This window comes from Zonotrichia albicollis, chromosome Z (assembly GCF_047830755.1).
Source record: "Zonotrichia albicollis isolate bZonAlb1 chromosome Z, bZonAlb1.hap1, whole genome shotgun sequence".
Classification (NCBI taxonomy): domain Eukaryota; kingdom Metazoa; phylum Chordata; class Aves; order Passeriformes; family Passerellidae; genus Zonotrichia; species Zonotrichia albicollis.
The window spans coordinates 62,999,134-63,011,905 of record NC_133860.1 but is presented as its reverse complement, the minus strand read 5'-3'; the positions used below and the strand labels follow the sequence as shown (position 1 = coordinate 63,011,905).

Sequence of the window (12,772 nt, the reverse complement as noted above, 5' to 3'; positions counted from 1 at the left end):
GTAAAACAAGAGTCTTATGGAAGACCATCAACATTATTTTGATACTCTTCTGCTTCTTGGCCCTGTTGCTTTCATGGGACAGTGAGGCCCAGTACAGATACAGGAAACTCCCAGAGAGCTGTGTACTTAAAAATGAAGAAATCACTTTTTCCCTAGATATTTTAATAGAGGTGTATACCTACTCAACTACTTCTGCAGGTTCAGAATGAGAAGCTCAGTTTTTTGGTAGGGCGTGCTGTGCTCCACCAAACTGGTACCCAAAAGATAATTCAAAGAAAGAACAAGAGGAGAAATACACTGACTAACCCACTTTTCAGATAATGGCTGTGCTGAACTCCTTGACACTTGTCAACAAGGATATCAAGAGAGCACAGAACAAGCATCATGAACATACTTCACAATTAACTCTGTGTGTGTATGTATGTATCGGTGTATATATATGATTGCAGAAAGAACCAGCTATCTTCTGGTTGCAGTAAGAAATTTCAGGTCACATATATGAACAAAAAAATGCCCTTGTGAAGTTGTACTTTCCAAAACCATCTAAGAAGAATCAACTAGTTAAGGACAGAATCGTGGAGTTGGTGATCTGTTCTGACACTTTGATCTTAGGCATGCAACAAGGGCCATCTGCACTCCATGTTCCCTTCTGTCCACAGAGCTAAAATTAAAAGCTGTTTAATGAAAAAGCTAAAGTGGGGATCTGATTTGTTGTCAATCAAGTTTTTTTTACAAGGAAAAGGCCATACATGTTAACTTTATTTGCTTTAAGACAGAAAAAAGGAAAATTGACTTTGGTATAACAGAAGTATTTTGGACCCGCTGTTCTTTTGCATGGGGAATAAAAATCAGGCAAGCCACTTCAGTGGAGTCATTTCAGACAAATGCTTGACTGACCAGCCTGTCTCAAACTCCTCATTCACCTCTTGCATTTGCAGCATTCCACAACAGTAAAAGGAATCACATTTTAAAAGCAGACTGGAAACAAAAAAGGGTAATTCCTGTTTCAAGAATGAAATAGCCAAATACTATTGGCCTCCAGCTAGCTCTCCCCCATCTGTACTTAATTATTTGCAGCAATGGTTACAGCTCATGGTTTGTTTTTTCTTCTTATTCTGTTTCCTCAGGTTCTAATGGGGATCTTTCGTCTAGGTTTTGTATCTATGTACCTATCTGAATCCGTACTAGATGGCTTTGCAACTGGTGCTTCCTTAACCATTTTAACAGCTCAAGTGAAGTATCTTATTGGAATAAAAATTCCACGCAGCCAAGGGCACGGGATGCTGGTTATTACCTGGATTAACATTTTCCGGAACATTTCTCAGGCCAACATTTGTGATGTCATCACAAGTGCCATTTGTATTGTGGTGCTGGTCACTGCTAAGGAACTTGGAGATCGGTATAAGCATAAACTGAAATTTCCTCTTCCCACAGAGCTGGTAGTTATTGTTGTGGCAACACTGGTGTCACACTATGGTAAGTTAAATGAAGTGTATGCATCCAGTGTTTCTGGAGCTATTCCAACAGGATTTATCCCTCCAAAGGTACCAGAGTTCAACTTAATGCTCAGAGTTGCTCTAGATGCTTTGCCTCTTGCCATAGTCAGCTTTGTCTTCACTGTATCCCTTTCCGAAATGTTTGCAAAGAAATATGCTTACACCATCCGAGCCAATCAGGAAATGTTTGCTGTGGGGTTCTGCAACATCATTCCTTCCTTCTTCCACTCTTTTGCAACCAGTGCAGCTTTGGCAAAAACACTCGTCAAAACATCTACAGGCTGCCAAACTCAAATCTCTGGAGTAATTAGTGCAATGGTGGTTTTGCTGGTGCTGCTCTTCCTGGCACCTCTCTTCTACTCCTTGCAGAAGTGTGTCCTGGCTTGTATTATCATTGTGAGCCTTCGGGGAGCCCTGAGGAAGTTCCGGGATGTGCCAGCAAGATACTGTGTGAATAAGGTGGACACACTTGTTTGGGTAGTTACCATGTCTGCCTCTGCCTTGATCAGCACAGAAATAGGGCTGTTGGTTGGCATTGTTTTCTCCATGTTATGCATCATTGTTCGGACCCAGCGGCCACGGACAGCCCTGCTTGGTCAGATTCAAGACACAAGCTTTTATGAGGATGACTTAGAATATGAAAATCTCTGTCCTGTTCCAAAGGTCAAAATATTTCGCTTTGAGGCCCCACTTTACTATGCAAATAGAAACTACTTCCTAAAGTCTCTGTACAGATTGACCAATTTAGATCCTAACCTAGAAGCTGCTCGAAGGAAGAAATATGAGAAGAAGGAAAAGCAGCATCTGAAAAAGGGAAATCACAAAACTGCTAATGGACTGGGCATTGGAGAAACCACTTTGCAACTAGTTCCTAAGCAAATTGATTTCCAAGCCCTCATTGTTGATTGCTCCTCCATCTCATTTTTGGACACCACTGGAGTTAATACTTTGAAGGAAATCCTGAAAGACTACAAGAATTTAAACATTTCTGTTCTTCTGGCTTGCTGCAATCCCTCAGTGATAGACTCTCTGAAAAGAGGGGGTTACTTCGGAAAGGATTTTGGATGCATGCAGGAAATGCTGTTCTACAGTATACATAATGCTGTGCTGTTTGCAAAAGACCAAAAGCTTCCAGCAGACTGCCCAGTTTAACCCTGAGTCCTCCTTGATGATTCGCCACAAAGTGACAGACAGAGAGGGGTAGTTTGCAACTATCAGACACATAGTTGGCTGCGTAAAGCCATTCCCCCCAAAGAGTTCCACTTTATGTCATATGCTACAAAGGGCAGCCACTGGGGACGCAGTCCAGGACAAGCATGGAAAGGTTAGACCACCACCTTCACTTTAAAATCCAGTCAATGGCTGTTTGAGATGGACTTGCATCTTACCATGATCCTTTGTGACCCAAGATGGATGTCAGGGGACTATTGTGGTGGAAGGCCTACCCAGTGCTGTTCTTCAAGTGATTAAATGGCCGGTTTGTGTTAAGAAGGCAAAGCCACTTTCATCAAAAAGCGATCAATACAGCATTCTGGATATATCATTGTTTAAACGGTGACTTGCAAGGCCCTACTCCTTCCAGTCACTCCAGGTGTACTCCTAGACAAGTCCCCACTGTTTGCATAAAAATAAAATGCATAAAATATTGTGGAATGTAGAATATCTCTCCTCCTTGATCACACACACTTAACAGCATAATCTGCCACAGGAGAAGAAACTATGATCCATCACAGGTTCCTTTCAAAATGACCATTTTCGAAAACTGCTGGCTTTGGAGTTACAGAAGTCATCTGTTCTATTGGATTAAATCTGTCATAATTAGTTACTGAAGGCTGTGATACCCCTAATCATGCTGGAAGAAATATGACTCCGATGTGCAAATTTCTAACTAGTAAAAGGATAGAGTTAAGAAAAATGAATGGCTTTAACTGGCAGCTACCCAGCTAGTTGTACCATCCTGTAAAATAAGTTGCCTCTGGTGGGCAGACGCAACTATAATTCAGGGACACAAAAGGACCATCAAACATAAAACCTCAGAGCTGTGATGCAACACATCCCTATCTTCCTACAAATGCCTGCCTGGGTTCAAAGAAAAAGAGGAGACAATAAGGGTAGGGTGGGAAGGTAAATCTGTGAGTTTTCTTAAAGGGGATTGATGGATCAGTCAGAACTGCCTGGCTGGTCTTCTCTGAAGCAATGCTAATGAAGTATTACAAGTAACATACATGGGTCAAGTAAACGGAGCAATGCTTTGTAACTTGTGTATCCCTCTATGTTGAAAAACTTTCACCATTGTTTGTACATACTACAGATATTGTGGGGGTTTTGTTTGCTTGGTGTTTTTTTCCTATATTATTAATCTTTGATTTGAGGTCTACCAGATCATGTTTTCTGAGGCTGGTTACTTTCTATAATAATTTGCATTAACTGTTGTTCGTTATACTTTAGTCATCAGTTGTATTGTTGTATATGTATGCTCTCTCTTCAAAAATAAGAATAGTTTTGGATTTTGATTGTAAGACAGTATGCAGTGTTCTGGCTCATGGCACGGGCAGAATATTCTGTTTCATACTCAAGTTTATAATTACCTGCACAAGAGGTAAGACAGCTGGGCTCACTCTCTCTCCTTTTTCATGTCAGGTTCACACACCACCAAGCATGGAAGGAAATTCTATCACAGCTGTGCCTCTCAAAACTAACAGACTCTAGAAATAGGTTCCATATATAGAGAAGCCATTTGTTTAGGTCACTGAATGAAAGAACAGTCAAACTGAGGTTCTCTAGGTGCTCCAGAGCCTGGCTCTCAGAAACAAGTATTTTCTTAGAGGAAAAGCAGTGCACTTCCAAAAGACCAAAAATATCTTCACAGGGACTATGACTAGCACAGAATCAAGTTATTCAATGCTGGCTTTTTCACACACTCATTGTGTAGCAAGCCTATCAGCTGCACACTGTTAGTACTGCTAAAGCTGCAAAACCTGACAGAAACATCTGACGTGAGATTAAAGACTGATCATTAGCAATATCTTCCTGTCACAAAACAATCCACATTATTATTTAAATAGCTGACTTGGTATGATTAGCTTCTTTCTGTTCTAAAAGGAAGTGAGCAGGGCTCAAGGACAAAAAACTGCTTAGTACCTGCTCTTGTTTGTAACCATTCTTTGATCGGGGAATACCTCTTTTAACGTCCTGTTTGGACCTTAAAGGGCAAATGGGTTGATAAGAATTACTACCAGACAGTATCAATATAGACACTCATAGGACACTGTGCTAAAACAAGCTGTCATTGGAATTCAAATAAAACATCCTACCAACCTACACTTTTTCTAGCTCTCTGGATCCAGCTACCAACATAGAACACAAAAAAAATTGCAAATATACCCTTAACTCTAGATTAACCTCATTTTAAAAGATGAAAAAAAAAAAAGAAAAAGAAATTCCAGTGGAAGGCGTAACCTTGCAAGAGTCTCTGGAGAATAATGAAGAGGATAAGAAAGTAAGAGTGGGAAGTCTCTTTTCACATTTAAGTTGGTACCAAAGGATACATAAGTAAAGAAACTTCACTACACATAAGAGGAAAGGTAAACTTTAGAATTTATATATGAAGAAAGAAACTATTGGTCAGAAGAAACTGTAAGAACAATTTCCTGTTTTGGTTTTACTGGCAGAGCTGGCTCACAATCAACTGTGGACAAAAAAAACATGGAAACAGCTTCAGTGCTATGTTGTAGGGATTCTGGCAGACTGTGAATTATTTCTAAGGAGTATGTAAAAGGTAACTAAAAAAAGCAAGCCTTTTTCTGGTACATTTATGTTTGCTATACTGAGTTATGCTAAGATTAAAGATATGAAGATTGAAAATTAACAAAAACTACTGATTCTCTTCTCTCCTAATTTACCAGAAATTAGCTATCATGTCTTGGAGAGGAGCTGGGGATAGGCTGGTAATTCCAAGTAGATTAATACTAATATTGAAATAAAAACCGTTATATGCCTTTTAAGAAATGTTATATGCTTCATGTAGGTTGACTGTATTTTTGTTCACTGTGATGCCTTGTGATTTACTACATATCATGTAGCCAACAGACTGTAGTACTGCTACATAAAAATGGGAAAGGATTCTTATTGTGGACTCTGTGTGTGTCCCTTGGAACTGGGCAAAGAGACGGAGTCTTCAGCTCGAAGTGTCCTGTCTTGTTGACTAGTGAAGCATGGTCAGAATGTGTCAAAATAGCTCTATTTACTGGCACTGGTAACCAACAACCTGGGAACTGTCCAGTCCATCAAAGACATCCTGAATTTCCCCACAATCATGAATATTCCTGTGTCACAAGACCAAGACCAAGAGACAAATGTGTGCTACTGGCTGGAAAATAAAACTAGGAGTTATTTGAAAACAGTTTGCCTTGTGGTACTCTTTCACAAGGGACAAAATAATGGGCTGACTCCCAATAAAGACAAATATGAAGAGGGAGGGCTTGCTGTACTAGAAAAAATTAAGGGATGCACTTGGTATTGGGGGAGTAAAAAACATAATGAGAAAGACCATTACAGAAGTGAGAAGGGGAAGGTGGCGGTCCTTTATTTAAGTACATCTATTCCTTGGCAGAAACATTTATGGCACCTTTTTTACAGATGGTGGCAGCTGTGAAGAAAAGCAAAGTCTCTATCTGCTAGAGTTCCACAGAGGTCCTCTGTTTTTCCTAAGGGCTCTTCTTCAGTCAAGTGCCCAGCTACATTCCAAGGAGTGTTCTCTACTCATGAACCCCATGACATAAGACAATTCTGCACTCAGATGGTTGCACTTAAAGCCTCTTTCCATCCTTCTGGAAATCACTGGCTCAGGAAAAGATTTACACATGCACAAAATTAGGCATCAGCACTGAACTTCTCTGCTCAGAATTGCATTTCTGCTCCTGCTGGTTTTTTGAGTACCTATGTTTGTCACAGGCTCTATGCCCCTTCCCCCTCCAAAAGTACCGACATTTAGTCCACTGGTTGTCCTCCCACAACTTACATGTCTTCTTGTCCTTGACAAATGAACATTTTTCTGTAAAATGAGACATTTTAGCTTGGCTCTAAACAGTAGCAGTTTCTAGATTCTACATGTCAAAGGTGGGCTAAAGATTGATGCTGGTAGGGCAGAATCCTACCTTTGAGACACTAAAGCCTTTTTGGGGACTTCTTGATTGATTGCTATGTTTCCACAGTCCTAGAATTTCAATTGTGTCAAGGATTGTATCCTACTTTTTTTAAAAGGCTCAGTGGTTCAGTCCCCACAAAGGCTGAGCAGAATCCATGACAGATGCATTCCTCTCCCTCAGTCATGTGGAACACCCAATTCAACACAATGGCATAGCTAAGAGAGCCTGCCAGAAGGGATTCTGAGCTCCAAGTGCAGATGTGGCTACTTTCTTTCCAAAGGTACTCATTGATTTTTCTTACGTGAATTAGTTACAGAAACCTGAAAGACTCAATCCACCTCCCAGAAGAAATCTCTAAGACAGGGACTCCTTAAGCAGTGAGCAGGGATGGTTGTCCTTTACATTGGCTCACTCCAAGAGTACATATTGTACATATTCCACAGTCCAGTGAGAGAGGGAGACACACACAGGAAAAGGTGTTTAGTGGAAACTTCAAGAGGGAAAGAAGAGAGCAAGGAGCCCCGTTACCCGCTATGTTCACCGATGAATTAAAAAACAGAGGCCACTCTGGGGTACTGATCCAATGCTTACCTGTGTGCAGGACTTATGACCACCTTAATAAAAAGCAGACATACACAAGCACACTCTAATATTGAGAAAGAAAAATTCTGCTCCTAATGCACACTTTGAAACTCCCTACTCCTCTGCACACATGCCATTTTCAGCATCTGAGCTCTCCTTCCCTGTTGCTTCCCCAAAACAGTAAATTCCCATTCTTCTGTGTCTGGGACAGTAGATGCAACAATAATGTGGACTGTAAATGTGCTCAGCTCAGAAAGAGTCTGGGCCAGGCAGAACTTTTAAGAGCTATTACAATTTTTCATGGGGTTTTTATGGTTTGTCTTTCTTCATAGACCAATTGCTCCTGCTCTAGGCATCTGGCTATTTAGCTGTTCTCACTAGGCATCTTGATATGAATTTGCTCAAGCTGAGTTAAAAGGGACTTGAAATGAATTCCAAGTGTTCTCCTAAAGTCTGACATATACTTCCCTAAAACTAAAAATGCCATTTTGTATATAAAACCTTTTGGATAGGGTATTAACTGGTATTACCCAAATCCAGCCTGTTTTAATTCTCACTACTTGTCAATTAATGCAGTGCACACATGGCTTCAGGAGGCAAAAAGTAACTTCTAAAATAGGCAGAAGGGTTAGTGGCAGCTTTCATTTGGACCTCTCAGTAAGTTAGGCTTGTATCAACCTTTGCTGGACTTTTTAACTGTATCACACTTCCTATATTAAAGGACTAAAAAGTAAGCCATCTTTCTAATCCCTCAATTTCTCAAGTTTTCTACAAACTGTCTTTCTTCGTTTCTTAAAATTCCAGAATTATTCCCATCTGTTGGAACTTAGCTGACTTCCACAGAAGCAAAGATATGCCCAGCTTGCAATTCGGCTAAGATAAACATCAAAGTGAGTGCCTGTTGGACCCTTTAATGTGTCACATTTTCCTAGACTTCGACTTGAGGTGTATACTTACCTAAGAGCAACTAATTCCAGTAACCAGTGGATCCGAACTTGTTCAATGCCACCATGTGGAACAGAAGAAATGTAGGCAAGGTTCAGCTCTTGGTCGTTGCTCAGGTCAAACAGGTCAGCACGGCTATGAGGTAAAGGAGGGCTTCAGAAAAAGAAAAGAAGCGCATTGAAATATTAAATAGCAGCTCCATTGGGCATGCAAAGATTCCTATGCTACATCCCTACACCACCTCCATGTTCCTACATGGCATGAGGAGCACTGCCTAACATGAGATGAAAGCAAAACGGAGTTGCAGGTCATTTGGGGCCAACTGGCTATACACATTGTTTGGCAAAGAATACAACCTGGGTGCATCTCAGTGCCATGCTGAAAGGAAAACCACCAGCAGTCACGGCTGCACAGACAGTGATCTCAGGCAACATGGCCAGAGGAAACCATACAGTAACAGTTGCCTTGTCTCTGAGGAACCAACCATAAAGGAGCTCACTGTCTTTAGGGCTTTACAGTGGAAGTCAGACAGGCTGATGTCTGATGCAAGAAAAATATGGGCTTGACCTTCTTGATGAAGCCCATGCAATGACATAAATTCCTTCTCTGCTGTGGATGCTACTACACTTCTTTGAAGCAGAATTAGACGCTCAGAGCCTTCATATTCTTCAGCCATGTTCAGCTAACCCTTAAGCATTAGAAAGCACAGGAGTGTGCAGCTTGAGGCTTCTACGTTTCATTCTGCAAGCAGTTTAACAGGCTCAGGGCTATACAGCAACAATCATATCAACTTGGCTTTGATATCTACTTATTCCACTGAAATTAACATTACACTGTGGCAAATATCTGTTATTCCAATCTCCACAGATAAGTACTGCAAGATGGAGATCTCAGCCCCACCCTTCACAAATCAGCAACTCAGAATGCTGCATGGTTCACTAGGTCTGGGCATCCTTAGGGACTTTCATCAAGCCTACTCATACTGTGCACATTCTGAATGATAAAGCATTTTTATGACAAGAAGGATAAAACAACACTTTCCCTCAGGCTTGTTAAAATACATCCATGTGTCTTCACACTGCAGCAAGAGATGACCTGTGCTGTAACTACACACTATATACGAACTGTTTAAGTCAAAAACTGTTGTAGTCTACACCTTGCCTGTTGTAGTCTGTCTCCCATGATATTTACCAGACTTGTGCTGACTGTAACTCTGCTGGGAAGAGTCATTTAAGTAATCCCTGCCTACTCTGATCCATACAATCATCCCGCCACCAAGGGCACTGCTGAATGAATCTCCTACTGCCTAACTGTTTGTGTACAAAGGAAGAAACACCTGACCCCACCTGGACAAGAACTTGACACAACAGAGATACTGCCGATCTATTACCCCATCTCCTGCAAACTTACCTGAAAGTTCAACTCTTTACACAAACCACATCCATTTATAATGCTTATTACAAATCAGCCAGTATACGTGAGCCCCTCTCTGCAGTCTCACCAGCATAAAAGGCACTTAAAAACCTTCTCCATAAGATAGTTTGAAGTCACACAAGTGATACTGAGAAATTACCAGTTCCATTCTTACTAAAAATGTATCAGCCATTTGGATCTTTTTAATTGTTCCAGTAAACACAGACAACATTAACTATCAGATTCTGATGGAGTGCTTTACTACTACTCTGAAATTCAAACTTGCTTCCAATCAATAGTGGCAAAGACAATTATTTTTGCTTAGTCTGTGTTGAATAAACATTCTGAAATTCACACCCCGTAAGAGAGAAATTTTGCAGAAACTGTGATGGAATACAAAAGAAAGCTGGCAGAACAGTGAGTTCTGTTAGTGGTGCTTTCAGCATCTGTCCTTTCCTGTTCTGAGTGCAAAGTGCCCATTTAAAAGAACTTCGAGCCTTGCTCCCAGGTTTTCTCAGCTGTTGATCCACAGCTGGGCACTCGCCCAGAAAAGAAGCTTTAGCAGCTGGAACTCACTTGTGCCACTGCATGAGCTTTCAAGGGATTTGCAGAAATACTAGCGTTGGCCAGATATTATAAAAGAGTAACTGCTGACCCATGGATAGTCTCAGCCTCTGCTACTGCTACTCTGTCTTTCCTTCACATCTTTCATGTTTGCAGCTTTCCAAAGTTTTTCACACAATTAAAACCATGAGTGTTTTAACAGGCTGCAGTTTAAATGGGCTAAACATGCTATTTTAAAGGCAGATTCTCATTAATGTTTCCTAATACTGCAAGAAAAATTTAAAACAAAACAAAAAAAAAAAGAAACAAGAAAAGAAACAATGAAAGAAGAAAAAATCCTGAAAGCCCAAACGTTTCTCTTTATCAGAATGTATTTTAGGTCCACTTCTGTTCTCCTCCCCCTTGGAAACCTAAAGAAAAATCTTTTAAGTTTTTTTTTAGTGAACCTTTATGCATTATACAAAAAAAGTGCACAAAGTCCTTTTTCCAAAGCACATACTCATTCCATCTCCATTGCAACTCTTTTCCACATAAGCGTTATTTAACCCACTGCATGCCTAAATGAAGTAGATCATAATCACTTTGGAGTAAAATACAAGCACGGCAGTGGAATATACTATCTCTTACTTTCACGCCTGCTAGAAGCTTTTGGTAGTCTCACTAAACTTAAAGGCTGTTCCAATCCTAGTTAGCTGAGCAAGATCAGACTTTCTCCGAGAAGCTAAGCACGACCAGAATACAGGAATTTCTGCACGGTCACCGCCTTCCCCCTAACTTGGGTCAACTTGACCCACTGGCTGCATCTGGGGGTGCATCTGGAAAACGTCTGTCAAGAAGAACAAACTCCTAGAACTATCAGTCTTTTGTTTGGTAGTACTAGAACTCTCCGAAGTTTTTCCTGGGGCCCTTTAGGGGCCCTTGGCAATGGAAACACTGAAAAGTAAAGGGAAATGAGCTCTGAGTATCAACACATGTACTGTGCTGGGGAAGAAGATGGACTTTACATGCTCGAGGGGACAAGCAAGCAAGTCAGAGAAGGGGAGACAAGGCCTATTTTTTGGCCAGTTCACACTAACTGCCACATCCCACATCCCGCCCTACACTCTGGACCTGGTCCAGCACCAGGATAAGCGATAAGCGGCAGCAAGGGCCCTCTGATCCCACAGCAGCAAGCCCGGGAGAGCCTCGTTTCCTCCTGGAAGGCAGCGTCCGCACGCCCTGGGGACCGAGAGGGCGGGATGCGGCCGGGCCGAGGGCCGAGGAGCCTCTGCCCAGCGGCTCGGGGCCGGGGCCCGGAGCCGGGCGGCGCGCTCTTACCAGAAGCCAGTGCTCCTCCAAAAGTGCTGCAGGGGCCGCTCGGCTCGCCGGGCATCCACGTACACCTCGTACGCCGTGGAGCCCGCGCCCAGCGACACCAGCAGCAGCCACAGCAGCGGCCCCATGGCGCCGCGAGGGCCGCGGGGCCGGGGAGCGGGGCCCCGCCGCCGCCCGCCGCCGACGCGCCAGGGCACGCCCAGGGGCCCCGCGGCCCCCGCCCTCCGAGCCCCGCGGCCGGGGGGCTCCTGCCGGCCGCGCCGCTCCCGAGTCGCAGCGCTGTGGCCGCAGTCGCGGCGCCGCCGGTTCCCGGGGCTCTCCCGCGGGCAGCGCCGCGGGGCGGCTGCGGCTCACTCGCGCCCCACACGGGGGCGGTGCGCACCGCCACGCCCGCGCTCCCTGTGCCAGGCCCGGGAAGGCCGCGGTGACGGGAGCGGAACCGCCCTCTTTCCCCGGAAAAGCGTAGGGGCAGGGTGAGAGCTGTGTCCGCTGGCTACGTGTAAACCGATTTATTGATCTCGGTATTTCGAAGAGCATCTTGCGCTCTCAGCCCAGAAAGCTAGCTGCATCTGGGCTTCATCCAAAGCAGCGTGGGCAGCAGAGCGAGAGGGGGGATTCTGCCCCTTTGCTCCCCTCTGGTGAGACCCCACCTGGAACCCTGCATCCGGCTCTGGGATGCACTACAGGAAGGACGTGGAGTTGTTGGAGCAAGTCCAGAAAAGGGCCGTGAAGTTTTCAAGGAGACTGAAGAACTTCCCGTACACAGACAGGCTGCGAAAGTCGTGGCTGTTCAGTCGTAGAGAATATCAGATACAAACTGAAAGACGAGAAGTGTAGCTCAGTTATTAGGAAGAAATTCTTCACTGTGGAGGTGGTGAGATGCTGGAACAGGTTGCCCAGGGGGGTTGTGGATGCCCCCTGGCACTGTTCAAAGCCAGGCTGGACAAGGTCTTGAGCAAACCAGTCTAGTGGGATGTGTCCCTGCCCATGGCAGGGGGATGTTTGGATTAGATGATCCTGAAGGTCACTTCCAACCCTTAACATTCTATGATTCCATGATTCTGTGAAGAGCTTTAAGTGTGATTTGTCATGCACAGCCTGCAGCTTGATTCTCTAAATTCTTGTTTGTTACCATGTATACCTGAGGAGTTTTCCATGAGGTGGTACTCGTCTTTAGGATCATTCTCGTTTATCTATTGTGCCTTCAGGAATCTTACCAAGCCTTCCAGGCAAGGAATCCAGCTCTATGCTGCTAGCTGCACCCTGAGCTGGGACAACAGCTGCCTTTGGGTGAGTGCTGCTGTCTGGGCT

General features: G+C 43.5%; 2 protein-coding genes across 6 annotated transcripts in view; one reads left to right on the top strand and one right to left on the bottom strand.

Annotated features, from left to right (window-relative positions):
* The window catches only part of SLC26A1 (solute carrier family 26 member 1), a 36,378-nt gene extending 31,420 nt beyond the window's left edge, over nucleotides 1-4,958 (top strand). For all 5 annotated transcript variants that reach the window (XM_074532892.1, XM_014266462.3, XM_014266464.3 and 2 more), the window contains one exon: nucleotides 1,128-4,958. In XM_074532892.1, the coding sequence (XP_074388993.1) occupies nucleotides 1,128-2,648 (1,521 nt within the window). In that variant the 3' untranslated portion in view covers nucleotides 2,649-4,958. The remainder of the gene's footprint in view (nucleotides 1-1,127) is intronic.
* The window catches only part of IDUA (alpha-L-iduronidase), a 45,441-nt gene extending 33,571 nt beyond the window's left edge, over nucleotides 1-11,870 (bottom strand). Inside the window, exons 1-2 of the mRNA XM_074532896.1 lie at nucleotides 11,465-11,870; nucleotides 8,183-8,323 (exon numbers count right to left, since the gene is read on the bottom strand). Of these exons, the coding sequence (XP_074388997.1) occupies nucleotides 8,183-8,323; nucleotides 11,465-11,589 (266 nt within the window). The 5' untranslated portion in view covers nucleotides 11,590-11,870. The remainder of the gene's footprint in view (nucleotides 1-8,182; nucleotides 8,324-11,464) is intronic.
* Between the last annotated feature and the right edge of the window lie 902 nt (nucleotides 11,871-12,772).